Source organism: Saccoglossus kowalevskii, chromosome 4 (genome assembly GCF_978046115.1).
Source record: "Saccoglossus kowalevskii chromosome 4, keSacKowa6.1, whole genome shotgun sequence".
Lineage (NCBI taxonomy): Eukaryota > Metazoa > Hemichordata > Enteropneusta > Harrimaniidae > Saccoglossus > Saccoglossus kowalevskii.
Window position 1 is genome coordinate 21217399 of NC_140644.1, and position 20489 is coordinate 21237887.

General features: G+C 36.9%; 1 protein-coding gene across 1 annotated transcript; it reads right to left on the bottom strand.

Moving 5' to 3' along the window:
* Window positions 1-9888: 9888 nt before the first annotated feature.
* LOC100378383 (amiloride sensitive cation channel-like protein) lies at window positions 9889-20243 on the bottom strand. Its single transcript, NM_001185007.1, is given in 9 exon segments — window positions 9889-10790; window positions 10967-11058; window positions 11157-11307; window positions 12449-12653; window positions 13766-13912; window positions 15371-15493; window positions 16418-16682; window positions 17936-18252; window positions 20119-20243. Coding segments are annotated over 8 exon segments (1407 nt in total). The 5' UTR covers window positions 18196-18252; window positions 20119-20243; the 3' UTR covers window positions 9889-10626.
* Window positions 20244-20489: the final 246 nt, after the last annotated feature.

Below are 20489 nucleotides of genomic sequence, written 5' to 3' on the forward strand. Positions count from 1 at the left end.
CATTTAAAAAAGATAAACACAAAACAGAAAAACACGTTTTGGAAATGGAAATCCAAGCCATTGAACGCACTACTGCCCGCAATGCACCGCTTTCCAACACCTACACCGAAAAGAAGGAACTTCTTGCACGCCTCCTTAAACATGAAAATACTGTTCTTACTACTCGTGCGCGACATCAGTTTCTGAACGAAAGTGATGTGTGTCACTCCTTCTTTTTCCAGCTAGAGAAAAAGAATGGCAATAAAAAGGCGATTTTTCAGCTCAGGCGCCAAGATAACACGCTCACTGAAAATCAAACTGAAATTCGCAAACTCATACATGATTTTTACAATAACCTGTACACTCCCGATAACACCGACATCGAGGCTCAAAATAACGTTTTTGAAGGCCTACCAAAGCTTAATGAAACCGACCTTGACGAACCGATCACATTTGACGAAATGAGCACTACCGTCAAAATGCTTTCACATGGGCGTACGCCTGGCATTGATGGGATACCAAACGAGTTTTACCAAACGTTTTGGCATATTATTGGGAGAGATCTGTGTGAAGTTTTTAATGCTGCCATCAACGAAAAAGCGCTTCCTCTATCTTGTACTAGAGCGGTTGTTACTCTCCTTCCTAAACAAGGTGATGTCACCAACCTAAAACACTGGCGACCAGTAAGTCTGTTATGCAGTGATTATAAAATCTTCACGAAAACGCTTGCACTGCGACTGCGCGGGGTCATTGGCACCATTGTTCACCCAGACCAAACTTGTAGCGTTCCCAACAGGCACATTCATGATAATATTAATCTCCTACGTGACAGCATTGACTATGCCAACGTTACTAACTCTCCTCTGGCCATTGTTGCCCTAGACCAAGAAAAGGCTTTTGATAGAATAAACCATAGCTATCTCTTTAACACTCTTTATGCCTTTGGTTTTGGTGACCGCTTCATTTCATACGTTCGCCTCATTTATGCACACGCCCAGTCTCTGATTCGCGTTAATTGCGCCCTCACTGCACCCATCACAGTGGCTAGGGGTATTCGACAAGGCTGTTCAATGTCCACTGTCCTCTACGTTATAGCCATTGAACCACTACTCCAGAAAATCAGAAATGATAAAAACATTGAAGGGTTAGTCATACCACACAGCAATAAACAACATTGTAAACTTACTGCTTATGCTGATGATGTTGAATAACCCGTAAACAGGACTTTAGTTTACTTGCTCACTGGTTACAAGTGTATGAGCGAGCATCAAACTCAAAAATAAATCTGCAAAAATCTGAAGGGCTATGGGCTGGTAGCTGGCGCAACAACACTGACACTCCTCTTAACATCAAATGGAACAGTGTGGGATTGAAAGTGTTGGGTGTTTATCTTGGGAACAGCCAAACATATACCGACCAGAACTGGGATGAATTTGTGTCAAAAGTGAATAATAAAATTAATTTCTGGAATCACTTCGTTCATAGCATGTCCTACAGAGGGCGCACACATGTTATTAATAACCTGATTTCTTCACAGCTATTGTACCGTATTAACAGCCTAGCACCACCCATGGACGTAGTTCTGAAGGTGCAGAGATTGTTGCTTGAATTCTTTTGGCAAGGCCGACATTGGGCTTCTGCCGAAACACTGTACCTCCCCTTGGAAAAAAGTGGGCAAAACGTCACGCACCTCCCAACGCGCATCAGCGCTATGCGTCTCGGTTACATTCAAAGATACCTGTACAGCAACCATAACCGTCCTTGTTTTAAATTCACTGACTACTTTTTTAACCAAGTAAGTAATGAGCACTTTGCCAGTCAACTTCTATGTATCAATATTAATGCACCTCTACGTCATCTGCCATCCTTTTATTGTGAACTCCTTCAGTGTTGGAAGTCTGTTGATAAAATGCGTAATTTTAATGATAGTAACGTTATTGATATTCTCAACGAACCACTGTTTCACAATCCACTCATTCTACACCCCATAAGAAATGAACCGTTTGAACTTAGACAATTTGTGGATGCAGGAGTAAACAAAGTCAGGGACCTTGTCCAGGAAACAAAAAAATATATTTGGTTGGGTGCTGCTGATCTGGCAGATAGAATTAAAATCCACTCCCATCGTATTCTTCAGCTCAGTATAAAGGTTGCTCATGATTCCATCCCCACTAAATGGAAAGACACAATCAACACCTATTTCAAAAGTAAAAAAGAGTGCAACCATTCTCTATCACACCTCAGCTTTCAACTCCACTTTTCTGATGACCTTAACTTACCACTTTATAAATTTGAAAGGGGTGCAATTTATAAATATCTGATTCAGGTTCTCTACGTCAGTCATCATCCACAAAAACTAGATACTGTTTGGCGTGACATACTGAGTCTACGTGAAAATGCCAAGCCCAATTTCCATGATTGTTATATAGCACCAGTTATTGGAAAATATGGGGACCTGCAGTGGCGTATCTCTCATGGTGCGTTTCCAACTGGAAGATTTCTGTTCAAAGCCCGTCTGAACAGTTCTGATAAGTGTCCTTTCTGTGATGAGGTCGATACTCTTCAACATATCTTTTTTGATTGCACGTCTAATGATAACCTACTCTACCTTTTTACGAACATCGCATCTCGTCTGGTTCAACAAGACTTTCGGATTCCTGGTTGGTGGTTCATAATATTACCACTCCGTCGCTCAAAACAGTTTCATTCTAGCCAGGCACAAAGCATTTTTTGCTTCTTAGCGTGCATGGCTAAAGTTGCGATTCACTCCAGCCAAGAGTTTCGTCCTCTTGGTGGATTATCTGCAAACATACGCGCGTTTTTCTTTTCTGCTTGTTTTGTGCTTTTATTGTTTTAGTTTTCCCTTGGAATTTGGGAGGATGAGGTTATCATGTGCCACAGCAGCCTCCATGTCACCCTTGGGCACAATGAACGCGCGGGTGAACGCAGTGCTTTTCAGCGCTCCCCGAATTTTTACAGGTTTGACCTCACGACTTAGTCGGTTTTCAGTTGTATTGGCATGTCCTGGGTAAGACGTTAAAATTGCATCCAGTTGTGGAGTTGTTGTACTTGGGAGAATGAGGTTACCCCTTGCCACAACTACCTCCAGGTTACCCTTGGGCAAGGTGTAGTACCTGTCAGCCGTGGGTGCCAACTTCCCACATAATAAGTTTGGTTGATGTCAGTAAGGGCATACGGTCATAAAAGCCTTGCACCAACTCAGCCTCACGTGTGACGTATCACCTATTAAAGGCAACGTTTACGTTTATTTAAATATGTAAATATGTGTCCTGGGCAAGATTTTAAACTACATCCGGTTGTGGAGTCTATGGACGCGGGAGAATGAGGTTACCCTTTGCCACAACTACCTCCAGGTCACCCTTGGGCAAGGTGTAGCACCTGTGAGCCTTGGGTGCCAACTTCCCATATATCAAGTTTGGTTGACGTCAGTAAAGGCACACGGTCGTAAAACTCCTGCACAAACAGATCCGCATAGGTGGAAAATTTTTCATGTAAATATGTATATATTAGTTTCAGTTGTTCTTAGCATTTGGCAGGGGGGATCGTAACCTCTTGTGGTGAGAACCAGTGTGACTGGCCTGCCAACGGGGTGCTAAGGACTTCATTGGAAAAGTTATCAGTTACATCAGTTAATGTAATTTCGTTTTACATACCCGTAAATCAAAAATCACTAATAGTAGCAGACGACCATTTCCTGTCGTTTTAGAGGGAAGTTCTAATACAGTGACGTCATTTAGCCAAGTAATTTTGTCCTCGTTCGACACCAAGAAAACGGTTGTCACTAGGGAAACGTACGGTTTAGCGAGCTAATTGCCGGGAAAAGAACAGATCATTTTTGTCACGGTTTTCACGCTGACGAGTGTTTAATGTTCACACTATCGATTGATGCCACTTTCTGCTGCATGCTATATAAAAATAGTGTACTTTTATCGTCTTTTATTTGCGGTGACATTTGGCGTCGCACGATTTTGTTACTCAATTCAATGGGAGGAACCATAGCTCTTCTGTGTCGATAAAAATCCTAATGTTTGAAAATAACACCACATTCCCCTGTATTTCGAATAATTAATAACTTACACAGTTAAATATAAAATAATTTTAGTAAATCTTGATATGTTTACCCTATCATCTACAATTTAATTGACGTCAAAACATTAGTCACAGAAGATTTCATTACCATTTTAATAAGTAATACATCAATTCGACTATTTATTCATTGATATGCAAATTGTTGCATATCTTTGTTTTAATTCTGACATCAAAATCAAATGAGTACTGCACATCAGGCGCCAATCAGATCTTTCCACTTATTTCTGAGATGTGATATATATATATACATACATAACAGTCATAGCGATTTGTGTTCACGCATTCTTGAGATTTCGCTATCTGAATGTAAAAATAAAAAAAATTAAATACATTTTATGAAAAGAATTCTTCACAGCACTCATTTGAATCTTTAAAATATTACTTAGCAGTCACATGACCACATGAAGTTTGAATCTAATATAAGATAGATTTTTGATTAGTGTGAATTATGAGCTACCATAATATAGTATGATTTGGGTCTAATTAAAATAATTGGTGTGAATTTACTTCCTGAAACCTCAACTACATCCTCGGTAACCCTTTTTTCAAAAATCTATAAATGTTAGACTTTGAGTGCTAAAACAAGAGATAACCTTACCCAAAAGTACTGATTCACAACAGTGCCGTTTTCTCTATTTTCAATTCTGGACAGTTTAGTTTCCTTAAACTCGAAATAGCGACTCGGTGATAAGAACTACGATGACGCCGTTTGGTTTTTGGTTGTCGTGAATATTAGCTTCCAACACAACTAGTATCGACAATATGAAATAGTAAATCCGTCAGCCAAGAATTGGGAAACTACTGATGACGTTGTAACCGATTACACGGGGAGAAAGGTTTCCTTACGGAATTTTGCGAACAAAAACATGTATACATTGGAAGCGTCATTTTCAAACTGGTAAGTGTACATGGAAAGCACCGTCTAACAAAGGACATCAGGCCAAACTCGTACACACCCGATGTTGAATATTTAAGACACGACAGCCGGCTTGATCACCTTTGCTAAATTTCAGACACACAAAACCAAATCGTGATGTGTATATTTATGTTGTTACGACCCAACACCACAAATAACATACCCAATCGTTTTATTGGATTAAATCGGGTTTTACTTTTATGAGTGCGATTTTCGGAATTTAACGACAATGTTAAAAAGTCGTCGATAAAGCGTCGATGAGCGCTCTCTAGCCCGGGAACTTGTTGTGCAAGTTCGGCGTGTCCAGTTGGACAGTGTACGGTTGGCTCAACGCCTCTCTTTCGCATTGTAGGTACATGGTACTTGCCGAGACATGTCAAATTTGCTAGGAATTTAACATATGGTTACTGAATTGGAGTATACTGTTGGTAGTTTCTAATTCCGTATCTAGTTTGTTTTACTCATGTAAGTCCAGTGGGCCATTTTTACTGATTTTGTTAATACCACGGAAGTATTTTACCTCGCACTTGTTCGGGCTACAAATTGATCCTGAGAATAAGAGTAAACGGTGGTCGTCTTGAATACACACATTTTAGTCTGGAAGCCCAGAGCTCTTTGATTCGTAGCACCCCCTCTACAACAAGGGCTTGAGCAAATACAGATAGTCACGTTACACAACATCAAATCGCATGTTACAATCGTACGTTACCTTAGATTTACCTCGGGACTCGATGAACTCAGAGAACAATACTTCTTACTTCATATTCCTGTATCAACATCTGCTGTGAAATGGATTGTTCAATTTATGTAAATGACTTGACGATGTTTCAATGAAGATGTTGCAATTATTACATGCATCTATTTTCATGCATCAATAAAGCTGTGAATGAAGCGTGTCCATTGCCAATTGGATAATCCGTTGAGCGGCAGAGGACAGTTGTTCATGAAGGCGGACGCTTGAAACTTTTCAACAGGTTCGCGTTAACCGGAGATAAATGTCTTGGAAAGTAACGTTTCTGTATATCATCTGAGAGGCATGGGATACGAATATTACACGTCGACATTTACCCTCTGGGTTTGAAATACAACTTTAGTGTTGGTTATTACCTTCAACCCATTATATTCCAATATACATTCTGACCAGTGGTTTAATTACTTTAGTGATTTATTTGACTGTAGTGGCGCTGTTTACGGCTTTCACTTAGCTGCCGAGTTAGAAACTATGTTGACCGAGGTGGATGATATTTTTCCAGATGTTGATTTTGATTTTGAGCTTGAATTGATTAATTACCCAATTAGCACGGAAGCTAGGCATAGCCAATCTTAAAAGGGGCAAGTCGGGGGGGGGGGGCAGATGGCCTCCCTGGTGATTTTTTAAGACAAGTGATTTTATTATCCCCTATCTCCGTGTACTTTTTAATAACATGTGGGAAAAAAGTGTCTTCCCAGAGCAGTTGGCGGGAGCTATTATTATTCCTTTGTATAGGCATGGGTCTCCAAACAGCCCTGAGAATTATAGGGGTATTTCACTGCTCAGCATTATCAGTAAAATTTTCACAGGTATTTTAAATAGACGCCTAGTTAATTGGTCAGCTGCTCTTGATAAAATTACAGAGGGTCACACCGGGTTTCGTAAAGGCTATTCAACAATAGATAATGTATTTATTTTGCAGGCAATCATTCAAAAGTATATTACCAGAAGAAAAGGGAAATTCTATTGTGCCTTTATTGATTTTTCCAAAGCCTTTGGCACTGTAGAGCGTCAAAGTACAAAGACTTTGGTATATTCTATTAAAGGGTGGTATCAGGGGGAAAATGTTCAAAATGGTATTTAATATTTATAGTAATGTCAAAACATATGTGAAATCTATAAATGGTTTCACAGAATCCTTTGACTGTCCCGTTGGTGTTAGACAGGGGTGCATGCTGAGCCCTTTCCTTTTTCGTTTTTTATAAATGAGTTGGCTTCTCATTTGCAGACATCAGGGCAGAGGGGGTTTCAGTTATCTCCCGATCTCGTGGAAATTCTGTGTTTATTATTTACAGACGATGTTGTTTTATTTTCTGATTCGATTATTGAACTACAGAGGCTGTTGAATAGCTTAAGTGAATACTGTAATCTTTGGAAAATGTCTGTCAATTTTTTCAAGACTAAAGTTGTTGTTTTTAAAGGGAGAGGTAGGATTTCAATTACTGAAAAGTGGTTTTATAATAACAAAAGACTAGATGTTGTTTCGTATTATAAGTATTTGGGAGTGTTGTTTTCCTGTCGGTTAAATTGGTTCAGTGCTACTAAAATCCTCGCCCAACAGGCTAAAAAGTCGTTAATGTGTTTACGTAAGCGCGTCAGTAAATTGGGCCCCTTGTCCTATGAACATTTCTTTAGAATTGTTGATACTATGATTTCCCTATTTTAAATTACGGGTCTGAAATTTGGGGTCACCATGGTTATGAAACGCTTGAACGTGTCCAGCACCTTGCATGTAAAATGTTCTTGGGTGTTTCCCAAAATGTACCAAATTGTGCAGTATAAGGGGAGTGTGGGGGTTACAACATTTTCCTTAGCACGGCAAAAAGATGCGTTAAATATTGGGCCAAGTTACTGAGTATGCCAGCACACAGATATCCCCGGGAATGTTATGTTATGTTACTTCATCTAGATATGTCACAGGCAAGATACAAACCAAATTGGGTGATCAATGGTAAAATTTATTATTTTCCTGTAATATGCATGGGGTGTGGGAGTCGCATTAGATATCGAACACCAGTAATTTTGTTAACATTTTTTTGTTTCTAGACTAAAATATAGATTGACAAGGAGATGTCACAACTTTGGACAAACTTATTAATTATTGTAATTTTAAAACGCGGCTTGAGCCCGAGCGTTATTTGTTTGCTATTTCTATTCCCTATCATAGGTTTATGTTATCCCGTTTTCGTTGTTCTTCTCATTGTCATGGAATAGAAACCGACAGGAGAAATGATATCCCAAGAGATGAACGCTTTTGCTCACTTTGTGAAAACGTAGAAATTGAAGATGAATTACACTTTTTGTCGATTTGTCCCTTCTTTGATGAATTTAGGAAAACATACATCCCTAGATTTTATTTTACCCCGCCCTCATATGAGAAGTTTTTAACCTTGTTATTGACTGAAGACAGATACGAATTGAAATCTTTTGCAGCCTTCCGTTTTCATTCCCTTAAATTACGTTATGAAATTTATAAACACAGTGTGTGACATTACTGTTTTTGTTACTTTATATTTTATTTATAGTTTATGTATTTTGGGCCACAGGCATTTGATTGCAATAAAGACCATCATTTAACCCTCTATTGGCTATGAGATATTTGGTTGGGATAGTTATACAAATGGAGACGGTAGAAGTATATATTATATTCTGAGTTTTAATGTATGACTCCACTTTGAATATATGAACAGAATTTTATAGAAATGTTTTCAAAACATCGTAATAGAATTCTCAGATGTTATCGATGGGTTGTCGGGACTTCAAGTTATGCATTTGTAAACTACAGTTTTTAAATTAAACATACAAATAACGTAGGGTGAACTGAATACGACGGTTACGACTTTCTAAGTTTCTGGCAGGATTAAAATAATCAATTTTATGTGACAGTAGTTCCACAACAATTAGTCAAGTTTTTATTCAATCATCACAGTTTTTTCTAGAATTATCTAATAATCTTCAACCGTTATTGTGCCATGCGTAGGGATATTCCGTGTAGCGAGTCCAGATAAAAAATGAGACACCTTTTTGTACTTTTAAGTGAGGCCCACTACTGTGAAACTGGGAACCTTGGTATTGACAACGCTACAAAATAATAACAATAATAAAATCCCGCCAACCCATAATGGATTCAAGCACATATCGTGATTTCTCCCATTATGGGTTGGAGGGTCGTTCATTATTGTTTGAATAAAAAAATAACCTACGTGGATAAATGTATTTTATAGAATGAGTAAAACCTAAAACAAGAATATAAACTATATAAGAAATGTCTCGACTCGGTTCACATGGAAAGAATAATTCAATAAATGTTAAAGACATTTAATATTTTTTGTGAACGAACGTGATTGAGCAATTTCACAATTATCTCTTGACAAAAGACTCAAAGTTTTATAATTTACGTCAGTACACGTACACTTGGTAAGATGACAGAAGCTAAAGTTCACAATCAATAATGATCCAAATGACCCTTTGAAAAATGGGAAATGCAACTGAATAAAAATGTAATATTATGTTGCTCTAATGCAATAGAATGCAAATATTTACTGAAATAGATTATTGAGGAACATACTAGTAAGTAGGCATTTGCACGTGTCTTCAACGGAATGCGAATTCTATAATGGTGAATTAAGTAATTGAAATGATCCTAAACCATGGCATGGCATTATAACCAAAAGAGACATGTTTCTATTTGAATGAAAAAAATCGTATAGCGAATTAAATAATTAATATGTTCAAAACGATGTACAATAATATAAATAAACAAACACTCGTGTGTCTCGGAACAATCAGAACCTGAATAGTGCACCCGTTTTATGATCGCCGTCATAGACGCATAATATCAACTCATTGGGGCTCATTTTATTCCATCCGCTAACAGCCTGAGAATCCACCCGACACGTACGGCTGGTAAGTCTTTATATCGTGTAGCCAATGATGATCAGGTGATCACACGTATACCCTGTCTTGATCACATTGCAATTATCTATCGCAATGTGTTTCACAAAATTTGCGTTTTTTGTCTTAAACATATATAAAAGCGCGATTTATGAAAAACATCATAATTTCAAAACGGCTGCAAATAAAAATCTGTCGTATCCTTTTAAATGACCCCAGACAGAACAACATCGGATATAACATATATTTTTATTATCTTTAACCAAAGATGTTGTTTTTATGAAACATTCAATATATTTTCATAACTTAAAACATTTTTGAGTTACCATTTCTGGCATTATAATTATGCATTGTAAGTACAATATACAATTAGCTCAGATTGTGGTTACAATCTTGCTGAATAATATTTCTTTTGAATGTAGAAAATAAGATCATTTTATAGCTTAACTGTCGTTGCATAACATTTTGACAATACGTAATTATTGTTGAATGTTATGTTTATTATTTGGATAATGATACCTTCAATTGTATTATTTCATGAACATGCGTGACGTCACCAATAGTTACACTTATTTCACTTTTTTATCAGTGTTAAAATACATCCCCGTCATTAATACAACGACAAAACACCGTGGCGAGAAAGCATATGCCGACATTTGCATATTAATAGAATAAAATTAATCATCGACCAGAATTTAAAATTTGTCTGTGCCCTTGCGTTAACTCATACGAACAATTTGAATGGAGTGGTCATGTCTAGTAACCTACATTATAACATAACGTCCGTGAATGAGGAGGTGTTCGTTTTCAGTGAGACCTTGTATGTACCCCACACACAGCTCTGTTAACATCTATAGACTGTTTCAAAAACACTGAACATGCCATACAAGGTGTGTCGTAATCTATTGAAAATTCGGTTGCATGGCGCACCCATGAGGACAAGCCCCCCAAAGTAACGCCAGGGCGGAACAACTATTCAGTTTCGTGTTGAGTGAGGCTCACCATTGTATGAGTTCACCTTCATAGATTTTTCTGCGCGGCAGCATTTTCTTGTTATTTTCTTAGCAATGTACTCTATTATTTCAACGAATGTGATAACGCTAATTCCAATAAATAGTCCAAACTGTCCACCAACATCACCTAAAATAACACAAATGTTAGATTACTGTGACGTAGTATATTGAAGACAAAAATGAAGCAACTTTATTTAATTTCTCCGATTGTATCAAATACGTTTTTGCATTTTCGTTCAGAAGTTAATTTATAATAAGTAATTGTAATACGGGTGTGTTTGACAAGACTACTTATATACTCACTGAGAAGAGCCGATGACGTCATCGCCTTTGTCTGTTTATATTGCTCATATTGTATTTGAGAATAATATACATCAAGATATACATAATTTTCTCTGAAAGAAATGTTCGGCTTTAATTAATTTCTTGTCATTTCTGGCTTTTTGAGATATAACTCACTGCGCTACATTGCTGTTACGTGTATGTGTCTTACCTCATATCTTCCAATGTTATGTCAAGTAAAATTTCAAATTGTTCAGCGACGTTAGTACTGGGAAACGTTGTATACGATAAGGACGTGGGATACAGTGTATAATTGCACGGCACTGTACAAGGAAGTTCCGGGGCGTTTGACGCCCATTCAGCTATAAATAGATGAAAACGGGGAAAACGTAGGAGTGAACGCATAGGAAAAGATAGGAGCAATTTACTCAGTTTATGTGACGTATTCCGATAACAAAAAAGATACAAAACGGTTATTTGGTACTGCAACTTAAATAGACTGCATTAAGGTAGAGATGCAGTTTACCTGACAGGTATTTTAATTAGTTAATTAGGAAACCACAACACAACACTATATATTTTCGGAAAGCTTATTGTATGAATTTAAAAATGTTGTTAGTATTTTTTTTATAGACACTGTAGTTTGAAATATGCACAGAAATGTGTTGTTTTTTTTGGTCATAAGTGATTTAAAAAAAATAGCTTCTAAACCATGCTGCTGTTTCCTGTCAAAATTGGTTTACGGGTACATCTGTTAACTGTGAAGAAAGTGCCGTCTTGAAAACTGTCTACCAGTTTTGCAGGGCAGCAGCTCAAGTTTCACTACTCCAAGTTTATGCATAAATTAACACCCAGGCTAGTTGTCTGTACGATTGTTGTAACACTGTTCAACCAAAAACAATGCCCCAAAGGCGTTTTGAAGATAAACACATTTTCAATCATTTGTGAAAATTTCAAAACAAAAAGTCAAAGCGTCTAGGGGCTATTTTTTTTAAGTCCTTGGATGTGCACTAAACAGAAGCTGAGATAATTGCTAATTTGCATAACAATTCACTCAGTAAGAAGTTTGCTAATGCTCATAATTAAAATGGCTGTAACAGTTCCAAATTTGAATGTATTATCATTTTGTAAAAAGTGAAATATAGTGCATAATATGGAGATCCCGTCATTTCTTTTTTTAACCATGTTTCTTTTTTATTATGTATGTACAGCCTTGCTAAATCTTGCTAAGCATTCAAAAGAGAGAATGTTTGCACCTGTTATCTATATTTTAAAATCGTCTTTTGAGTATGTTCCACTATTCAAAATTCTACAAAATTTTAACAGTCTATAGCCAAGACTGTTTGGATGATAAAAAGCAAAAAAAAAACACAAAAAAAACGATTTCACTCCCAAGTGCCCACGAACCTGCATCTCTACCTTAAATACAAGTAAATGTTTCATTAAGAAAAACATAGACGGTGACGACCAATGAAATGTACATATTTTTAGTTGCCGTCTTACCGGATATTTGTTGAACACATGTTGAACTCTGGTTCAGAGAGCAGACTGGTTCATTGCCCGGTATAAATAGAGGGCGGCATCCACAATCCTTGTAAATAAGACTTTTCAAATACTCCAATGAACAACCAGAAAGACTGTAGGAAGTAAAATAGTCGAGAGCTGCATTGTTGTCACACTGACCCCATGGTGGTTCTAAGGAAATATACTAAATTTGAAACAAAATAAATATAGCAATGTGTGAATAGATATAATCTACATTGAAATATTGTGAATATTGGTCTGGCTGCCATCTGGAGTTGAATACAACTGAAAAAATTCTCCACCCAAAACGTTTCTTAAATACCTTAAATGTTCGAAATATCGTCTGTTTATTATATGGTTGTGAATTCTAATTTTTTGAGGAGCTAATTTGACCAATCAGTGTATTGTATTTATATTACTTGCTACAAAAAATCTCCGCGTGTTTCGGCGACTATTTTGTACTTAATAAAACCCACGCGTGTACTACTTCTCATACTATGGGGTACTATGTTTATTATAGCATCACTGGAAAGTGTATCAATTCTTTGCATTATTTTTTACTAGAAAAATAAATACTGGAAACATTGATTCGACACATTGAAAACAAAATATTTCTCACAAAATGTACAACCAATTGATCTGATATATTCATTTTATGGGATATCTGGGTCAAAGGTCATTATTATGTGAAAAGTTCTTGACGTATGTTCACATGGTGTAGTTTTCATCTTGGGTAAATAATTAATTGTTTTCAGACTAGGCTAGACAGACAGTATAAGTTTATTGTGTCATTGATATTAATAATGAACCCAGTATGACATCACAATGCAATTTATATTATCAGGAATACTCAGACAGTCACATAATAATCTGTCCATTTCTTAAATCAAATACTTCGTATACTAGTATTAATTAATTCGTATGGAGTGGGAATTTGTTCGAAAGGAACTAAAAATAAACGATATCGGAAAAGTAGTCAGTGGATAGTTTTGTGAACTAGAATATAATGCACACTCTTTCTTTCGTTGCAATAATATTCACTCTGTCTGATTAAAATAAAATCTATTGTCGGATTTTTAGTACAATGACATTTTTTTTAGACATCAGGGAACTCGAAACTTGTATAGTACGGTGCAGTGGAATTAAAACGTTCAGAGATTTACTAATTTACGATCCCGGTGAGCATGGACTCTCAAAAGAGTTGGTCAGAAAAATATGAGCGGGAAACCAGCGCAGGTAGAGACGACATAAATTACTCGTACAATACATCTTATTTTGATTCAGATTTGAACTCACCCTGACTTGTCTAATATCTGCAAATGCCCGGGTTCCTGGATGTAATGCATATCCCTGTGACCCTATTTGTGGAGGTTCCTCTTTCGGATGTACCAAGAATTTGATTCCTGCTTCGATATTACCGTAAAGACTCTCTGTATATTCACTCTAATTTGTTAAATTGATCACAAACTATAATTGCAGTTAGACACAAATCGGAACTTTTAAAATGAAAATATTGATCATGTATATTTAGAATTCACGTGTATAATGCCTAACTGTTTATGTACCTAACTGTTTATAATGCCTAACTGTGTATGTACCTAACTGTGTATAATTCCTAACTGTGTATGTACCTAACTGTGTATAATGCCTAACTGTGTATGTACCTAACTGTGTATAATGCCTAACTGTTTATGTACCTAACTGTTTATAATGCCTAACTGTGTATGTACCTAACTGTGTATAATGCCTAACTGTGTATGTACCTAACTGTGTATAATGCCTAACTGTGTATGTACCTAACTGTGTATAATGCCTAACTGTTTATGTACCTAACTGTTTATAATGCCTAACTGTGTATGTACCTAACTGTGTATAATGCCTAACTGCGTATGTACCTAACTGTGTATAATGCCTAACTTTGTAAGTACCTAACTGTGTATAATGTCTAACTGTGTATGTACCTAACTGTGTATAATGTCTAACTATGTATGTACCTAACTGTGTATAATGCCTAACTTTGTATGTACCTAACTGTGTATAATGTCTAACTGTGTATGTACCTAACTGTGTATAATGTCTAACTATGTATGTACCTAACTGTGTATAATGCCTAACTGTGTATGTACCTAACTGTGTATAATGCCTAACTGTGTATGTACCTAACTGTGTATAATGCCTAACTTTGTATGTACCTAACTGTGTATAATGTCTAACTGTGTATGTACCTAACTGTGTATAATGTCTAACTATGTATGTACCTAACTGTGTATAATGCCTAACTGTGTATGTACCTAACTGTGTATAATGCCTAACTGTGTATATATGTACCTAACTGTGTATAATGCCTAACTGTGTATGTACCTAACTGTGTATAATGCCTAACTGTGTATGTACCTAACTGTATATAATGCCTAACTGTGTATGTACCTAACTGTGTATAATGCCGAACTGTGTATGTACCTAACTGTGTATAATGCCGAACTGTGTATGATTACCGGCACATATCGTAGGGTGCAGATTGTATTGGATGTGTAATTGGTTATAATCTGTAACCAGTACGGGCATAGGATGGTAGGGACACAATCGTATAATCAGTACGGACACAGAATCCAAAGCATGGCAGGAAAAGTGAATGCTGTATAAGAATATAGTATATGCTGTATAATATGTGGCCCTTGGTTTCTAGATCTTACCACCAAATTTACGTAATCTTATTCCCAACAAACTGTTCAAGTTGACAAGAAGGAGAAGAAATTTAATTCCATATTACATTATTGACAAACAGACTGACGATTGAATAGGTGTTGGTACTCGCTGTGGTTGTAGGATGAACTGTGCTTGGGCGGTGAACAACATACACATAATAACATGTTGAGCCGACAACCTAAACAACATACAAACCTGTTGTATATTCAGTACTACTGACAAACCATGTCCAGCCTCTGGGATTCTTTGATCTATATATTCATCTCCACCATTGAACGTATAGCAGTTTCCAAATCGTGTAAATGTATGAGTAAAATTCTAAAAAATAAAAAAAAAATGTAAGTAATGTAGTATCATATGTAACGTTTTTTTACACAGTGTTTTCACTCACATTTTTGAAAGATATCCTTTGAGTTGAGGGTATGTGAAGCATATGAAGACGATATAGGGAAGGTTTACAATTAATTTAAAGAAAAATAACAAAGAAGCCTGGTGACCAATACAAGCTTGAAATGCAAAATGTGAAATCAACGTGATCCATGGTATTGAAGCAAATCAAGAGAATTATATTTAAATTTGTGTGAATTGGCTAATTATTATGCATGTATTTTAACTCTAAAATAATCAGATCGGTTGATTATCCGAGAACACCTACGCACAAAGTTTCATTGAAATCTAATGGGCAGCATTGAGACGCAAGTGAAACTAGGTAATTATTATACATCATAGCGGATTGAAATAAAAAAAAAACTAATCAGGTTTGAGCACTATCCAAGATAATATGTGTACGAAATTTGATTGAAATCCGATTTGTGGGTCTTGAAATAGCATTGGTAGACACACGAACCACGCGCGCGCACCTTTACGTATATCATTAAGAAGCTGAATTAAGTTGAATTATATTAAAGTCAATTTAATTTAAATATAATGATATTCAATTAAAATGCACCACTATATACATGAGTGTTTAATTAAGTGAAATTAACATAAATTCAATGAAATAGAAATAGCAACATAACAAACTGTACACCGACAAATTGATTAACAAAGCGAGTAGCCAATCGGCGACGGCGTTGCAGCTGGTGAATTCTTGCATTGATGAGAGACAAGCCATGGTGTTACTGGTCATGATTCCCCATTGCAAACTTAAAGGCAGTTGGACGGACTCTCTGTCCCGTGATGTTTCCTACACTTAATTAGCTTCGCTTAAGTTATATTATTATTATTGACTGTATACCACACCTGTGGAAAACATTTATGTCCTCTCCACTGACACAATGGTAATGTAAAGTCGTTTAACTGCCAGCCAATGGCTCTGGTAAAGTTTTCCACGTCAAGTCCATCCGGGAATTTACGTTCCAAATCTCTTTGTAGTAGCTCTAGTGTAATTCCATAATGTTGCAGCATTTCAGTGTGATAGACGGGTTGTTGGGTGTTAGCTAACTGGAGATACAGTAAAATGTTCCAGCTATTGTTCACATATTTGTTAAGAAGTGAATAAGTATACCTATAAAAAAACGACGAATGAATTATTGAAGATGCAATATGGACGAAAAACTACGCTGTTCTGTAGATATGGAATAGTACTAATATATTTTTGCCGTCTGCAAATTCCGAAAATTGCGACTTATATTTTTTATCTATATCTTGGGCATGCCTGAACCGATCATATTCAAACTTCATATGCGCTCGCTATTATTCAGCTTATAAATCATCAAAATTGATTATTCTGTCATTCCGGATCATAAATGTGACACGATCTTTAACATTGTCCCGATGTGTTTTCTGATATATTTATATAACACCGTATGAATATGCTATAATAATTGGTTGCCAATTGTTTAAACGCTGAATTCGCGATACCACGTGCAGCCCTCGAGGCTCGAGGTCAATGAACGCAGATACGAACGAGACCTGAGTAACTGTGTGTGTGTGACTCATCATATTTCAATGTTTACGCGCATTATAATAGTGTGTACTGCCTCTAATTAAAACGCCACGTTTTCAGTGGTCGATTGGTACCACGTGCAGCTCTGTTATTAGAAGCTTGAGTGATTTGTAAACGAACAAGTTTGCGTGTCCGTGCGACTTGTCAACATTCAGTGTTTACCTACATTTGTATGGATTAACAATCCCAATGATTCATTCAGGTTGAGAATGCTGTATAGTTGTGTGATCAATGTCCTTGGCATGTCGTCACGCAATAATGGGCCATGCGGAATTCTTTATTCTCTAAACAATGAATCCCCCTAGTGCCAGATTGGAAATATGCAGGGTATATCGTCAACATTCACCAGTGCCCTTGGCATTGAATCCGCATCTATGGCCGCTCCAAATGTCACTGCTGGCCGGGGAACACAAAGACTCTGGTGCACACATTGATTTAGCCAATTCACACCATAGAGCACTGTTGCAGACAGAATCTCCGGCAGCATTTAGATGGTTCCAACATGTGCCAAAATAGTTTAACCATTACACTACAGCAATCCCCAATTAAAATGACAGTAGGGTGTTCATATGTGCATTTTTTTTTTTACAAAACTTCATAATAATTACAAAATGCGTACGTGTTATTTATCACCGTTATAAACGTATTCACGACAAACAGTGTGGTCTAAAATAAGCGTAATTTGAGGGTACATGCTGGGGGTAATTATACGAGGCGAGCAAGTTGAGTACAACTCAGTTGTCAGATGGGGTATTTTTTTAGAACATTAGATGATATGCGTCAGGGCGGGTGCGGCGAAATTTACACCATACCTGTTAAAATTGCAAAATGTGACTGCTGGGAACTCCAACCGGCCTGGATAATTGATTGAAATTTCTGTATTGGTGTTATACTCCATATAGTTGATAAATCGTAAAGAGATTTGCCATACGCAAACCCCAATACATGCCAACACAACGATAATCCAAATCACGCGTACACTTAACCGACTGTTTTCTGCGACCCTGGCAACTCCATGCATCGTGGTACTTGTTGCGAATTTGTAGTCCATGCTTTCAGTAGAGTCAGCCATTGTTCGGGATAAACTTATACTTGGATATCTGCGAGAAATGTAGCGTATACTCGGCCACTGTTTAGGAAAAAACACATGAATGAAAGTACCTTCATATTTAGGTAATCTACAACATGATAGTAATGATCGCATCCAAAACGTTTTATTCACACTAAGCCCAGTCAAATTCAAGGGCAGAGAAAATAATAAAAGTCAAATTGAGCCAAACTCAGATTAGGAATAATATTACTTGTGTGGTTGATGTAAGCACACCCACACCAACGGGTGGGTACAGTCTTCGTAACAAAAACTTGCTTAGGTATGGCTCCGTGCATTTTACTCGACTTGTGTTTGTTGTGTTCCTGACTACACGTCTTGGTCTACTTAGTCTTTGTCCGGTCAGTGGCGTATTTGTCCTCTGAGTCAGTGTTACTCCTGTGTCATCTCCTTTGTCCGAGCGCCTATGTTTAGTACCGGCCTTTGTTATATTTTTTCCCATCGCGACCTACTATACTTTATTGCTTTTTATGCCCAATTGTGCCAGCGAGATAGAACCATGTCTGACACTACCAACGCAAGCTGCACTAACTAGCTTATGACTCATATTTAATTAAAATAGCTAGATGGGAAAATTTTCATTCAAGACTGCTTGAAATTATTGTTTCTGATAGTTGGCATTCCGTTATGTTATTACACGACGACATTGAAGACACTATTAATCAACGTCGTGCTAGCAAAAATAAATCCTTGTTGGATTAAGATTTTTTGATAATGCTTGCGCGTTGATTTTGAAAACGTGTAAAATGACAACTAATTCTACATAGATGAATAAACATCGATAATGAATTTGTAGTATGCCATGTAGAATTAGGTTTTTCCCGAACTAAGCGTTATGTCACATTATTATTCTCTAAATGTCTATAAAATGTTCATGTTTTACTTTAAATCTTATTTTCGCGGATTCTTCATTATGATGTTTACAGGTAGACGTACTAAATGGTGGCAGCCATGTTTGTTTGTATTATTAGAGAACGCTTACGTAATCATTCCATATTTGGAATTCGCATTTCCTAATATGGTAGTATGAAAATACCCCGTAAAATACCACAAAATTACGGCACGCTGTAACTTATGGCGTTACGGTGACAGATGTATAATTATATGTTATGCATATCCATGTTTACGTATGTGCGAGCGTGACATTTTCTCACATTAACATACTAAACAGTGAAATGTTCAAGTCCTTGAATTGTTTGCAATTTATCATACGAACATATATATCAAGTCAGCGATGTGTTCTTTAGTTAAGCCGAACTAGAATAACACTTCTCAACTTCACACAAAGTAACGTTACGTATAACCTTTAATGTTGAGTGTGTTATTTTTTTTCAATGGGGTTTCTGTTCCAATCAAACTATGTATTCAAATTGGCATACCAAACGAAATGCTTATTGATACATAAAATTGTATTCTGCTGAAAAAAACATTCCACGTAACATATAATACTCTATGAATTCAAAATTAATGGACCGAAAGGCCCGAGGGTCATTAGCCACTTTTACTTATACAACTTGACCCGGTTCAATTACAAAGGCATGGAAGAAAGCCTTTCACAGTGCGGCAGAAAGCTGACGTCGTCGACAGTCGCCATAGTTTTAATGTCATGGTCATGATTTAGTCACTATCGCACAACAAATGTGAGACATAAACAACGAAAAGTGGAAGTACACTGGTTAGGTGTAAGTTGATAATTTAATCCCCTCATACAACTATCTGTACCTACACTTGCATACAGTCCCTCGTTTATTTGTTGTTTTCTCAATGAAATAAAATGTTGTGGGAGTGTAAATGGCGGAAGCCGAGTTACCGCGAAAGTCGGGTAACCCGTATTCAAGTGACTGTATGTACGTCTAATCTGTACCTTGAAATGACCGGACTACCTACCTTATTCCGCCACTGATTACTAATACATCTGAAACACCAATCGACTTCATTCAACTCAGTTACCCAGTTTTGGGGGAAGCTGCTACGTGCTGCTCAAACATTTCTCACAGGTCTAACGAAATGCTTGCATGCACTATTGTATTAGGATTGAATCACAATGGAACTATACAAGTTCATTTAAATAGGGGAAAGGTGATCGCGGCCAAGGGGAGTGGTGAATATTGGGAATCATGGCTAGGTATATAATTCACGTAACATACTCCTTTGTTTGAGGTGTAATAATTCTTCGCTCAATTTGATATCAATATATATCTATATTTACCGACATATAACAGGAATGATTTTACTTTCTTCATTGTTTAACTCCGTCC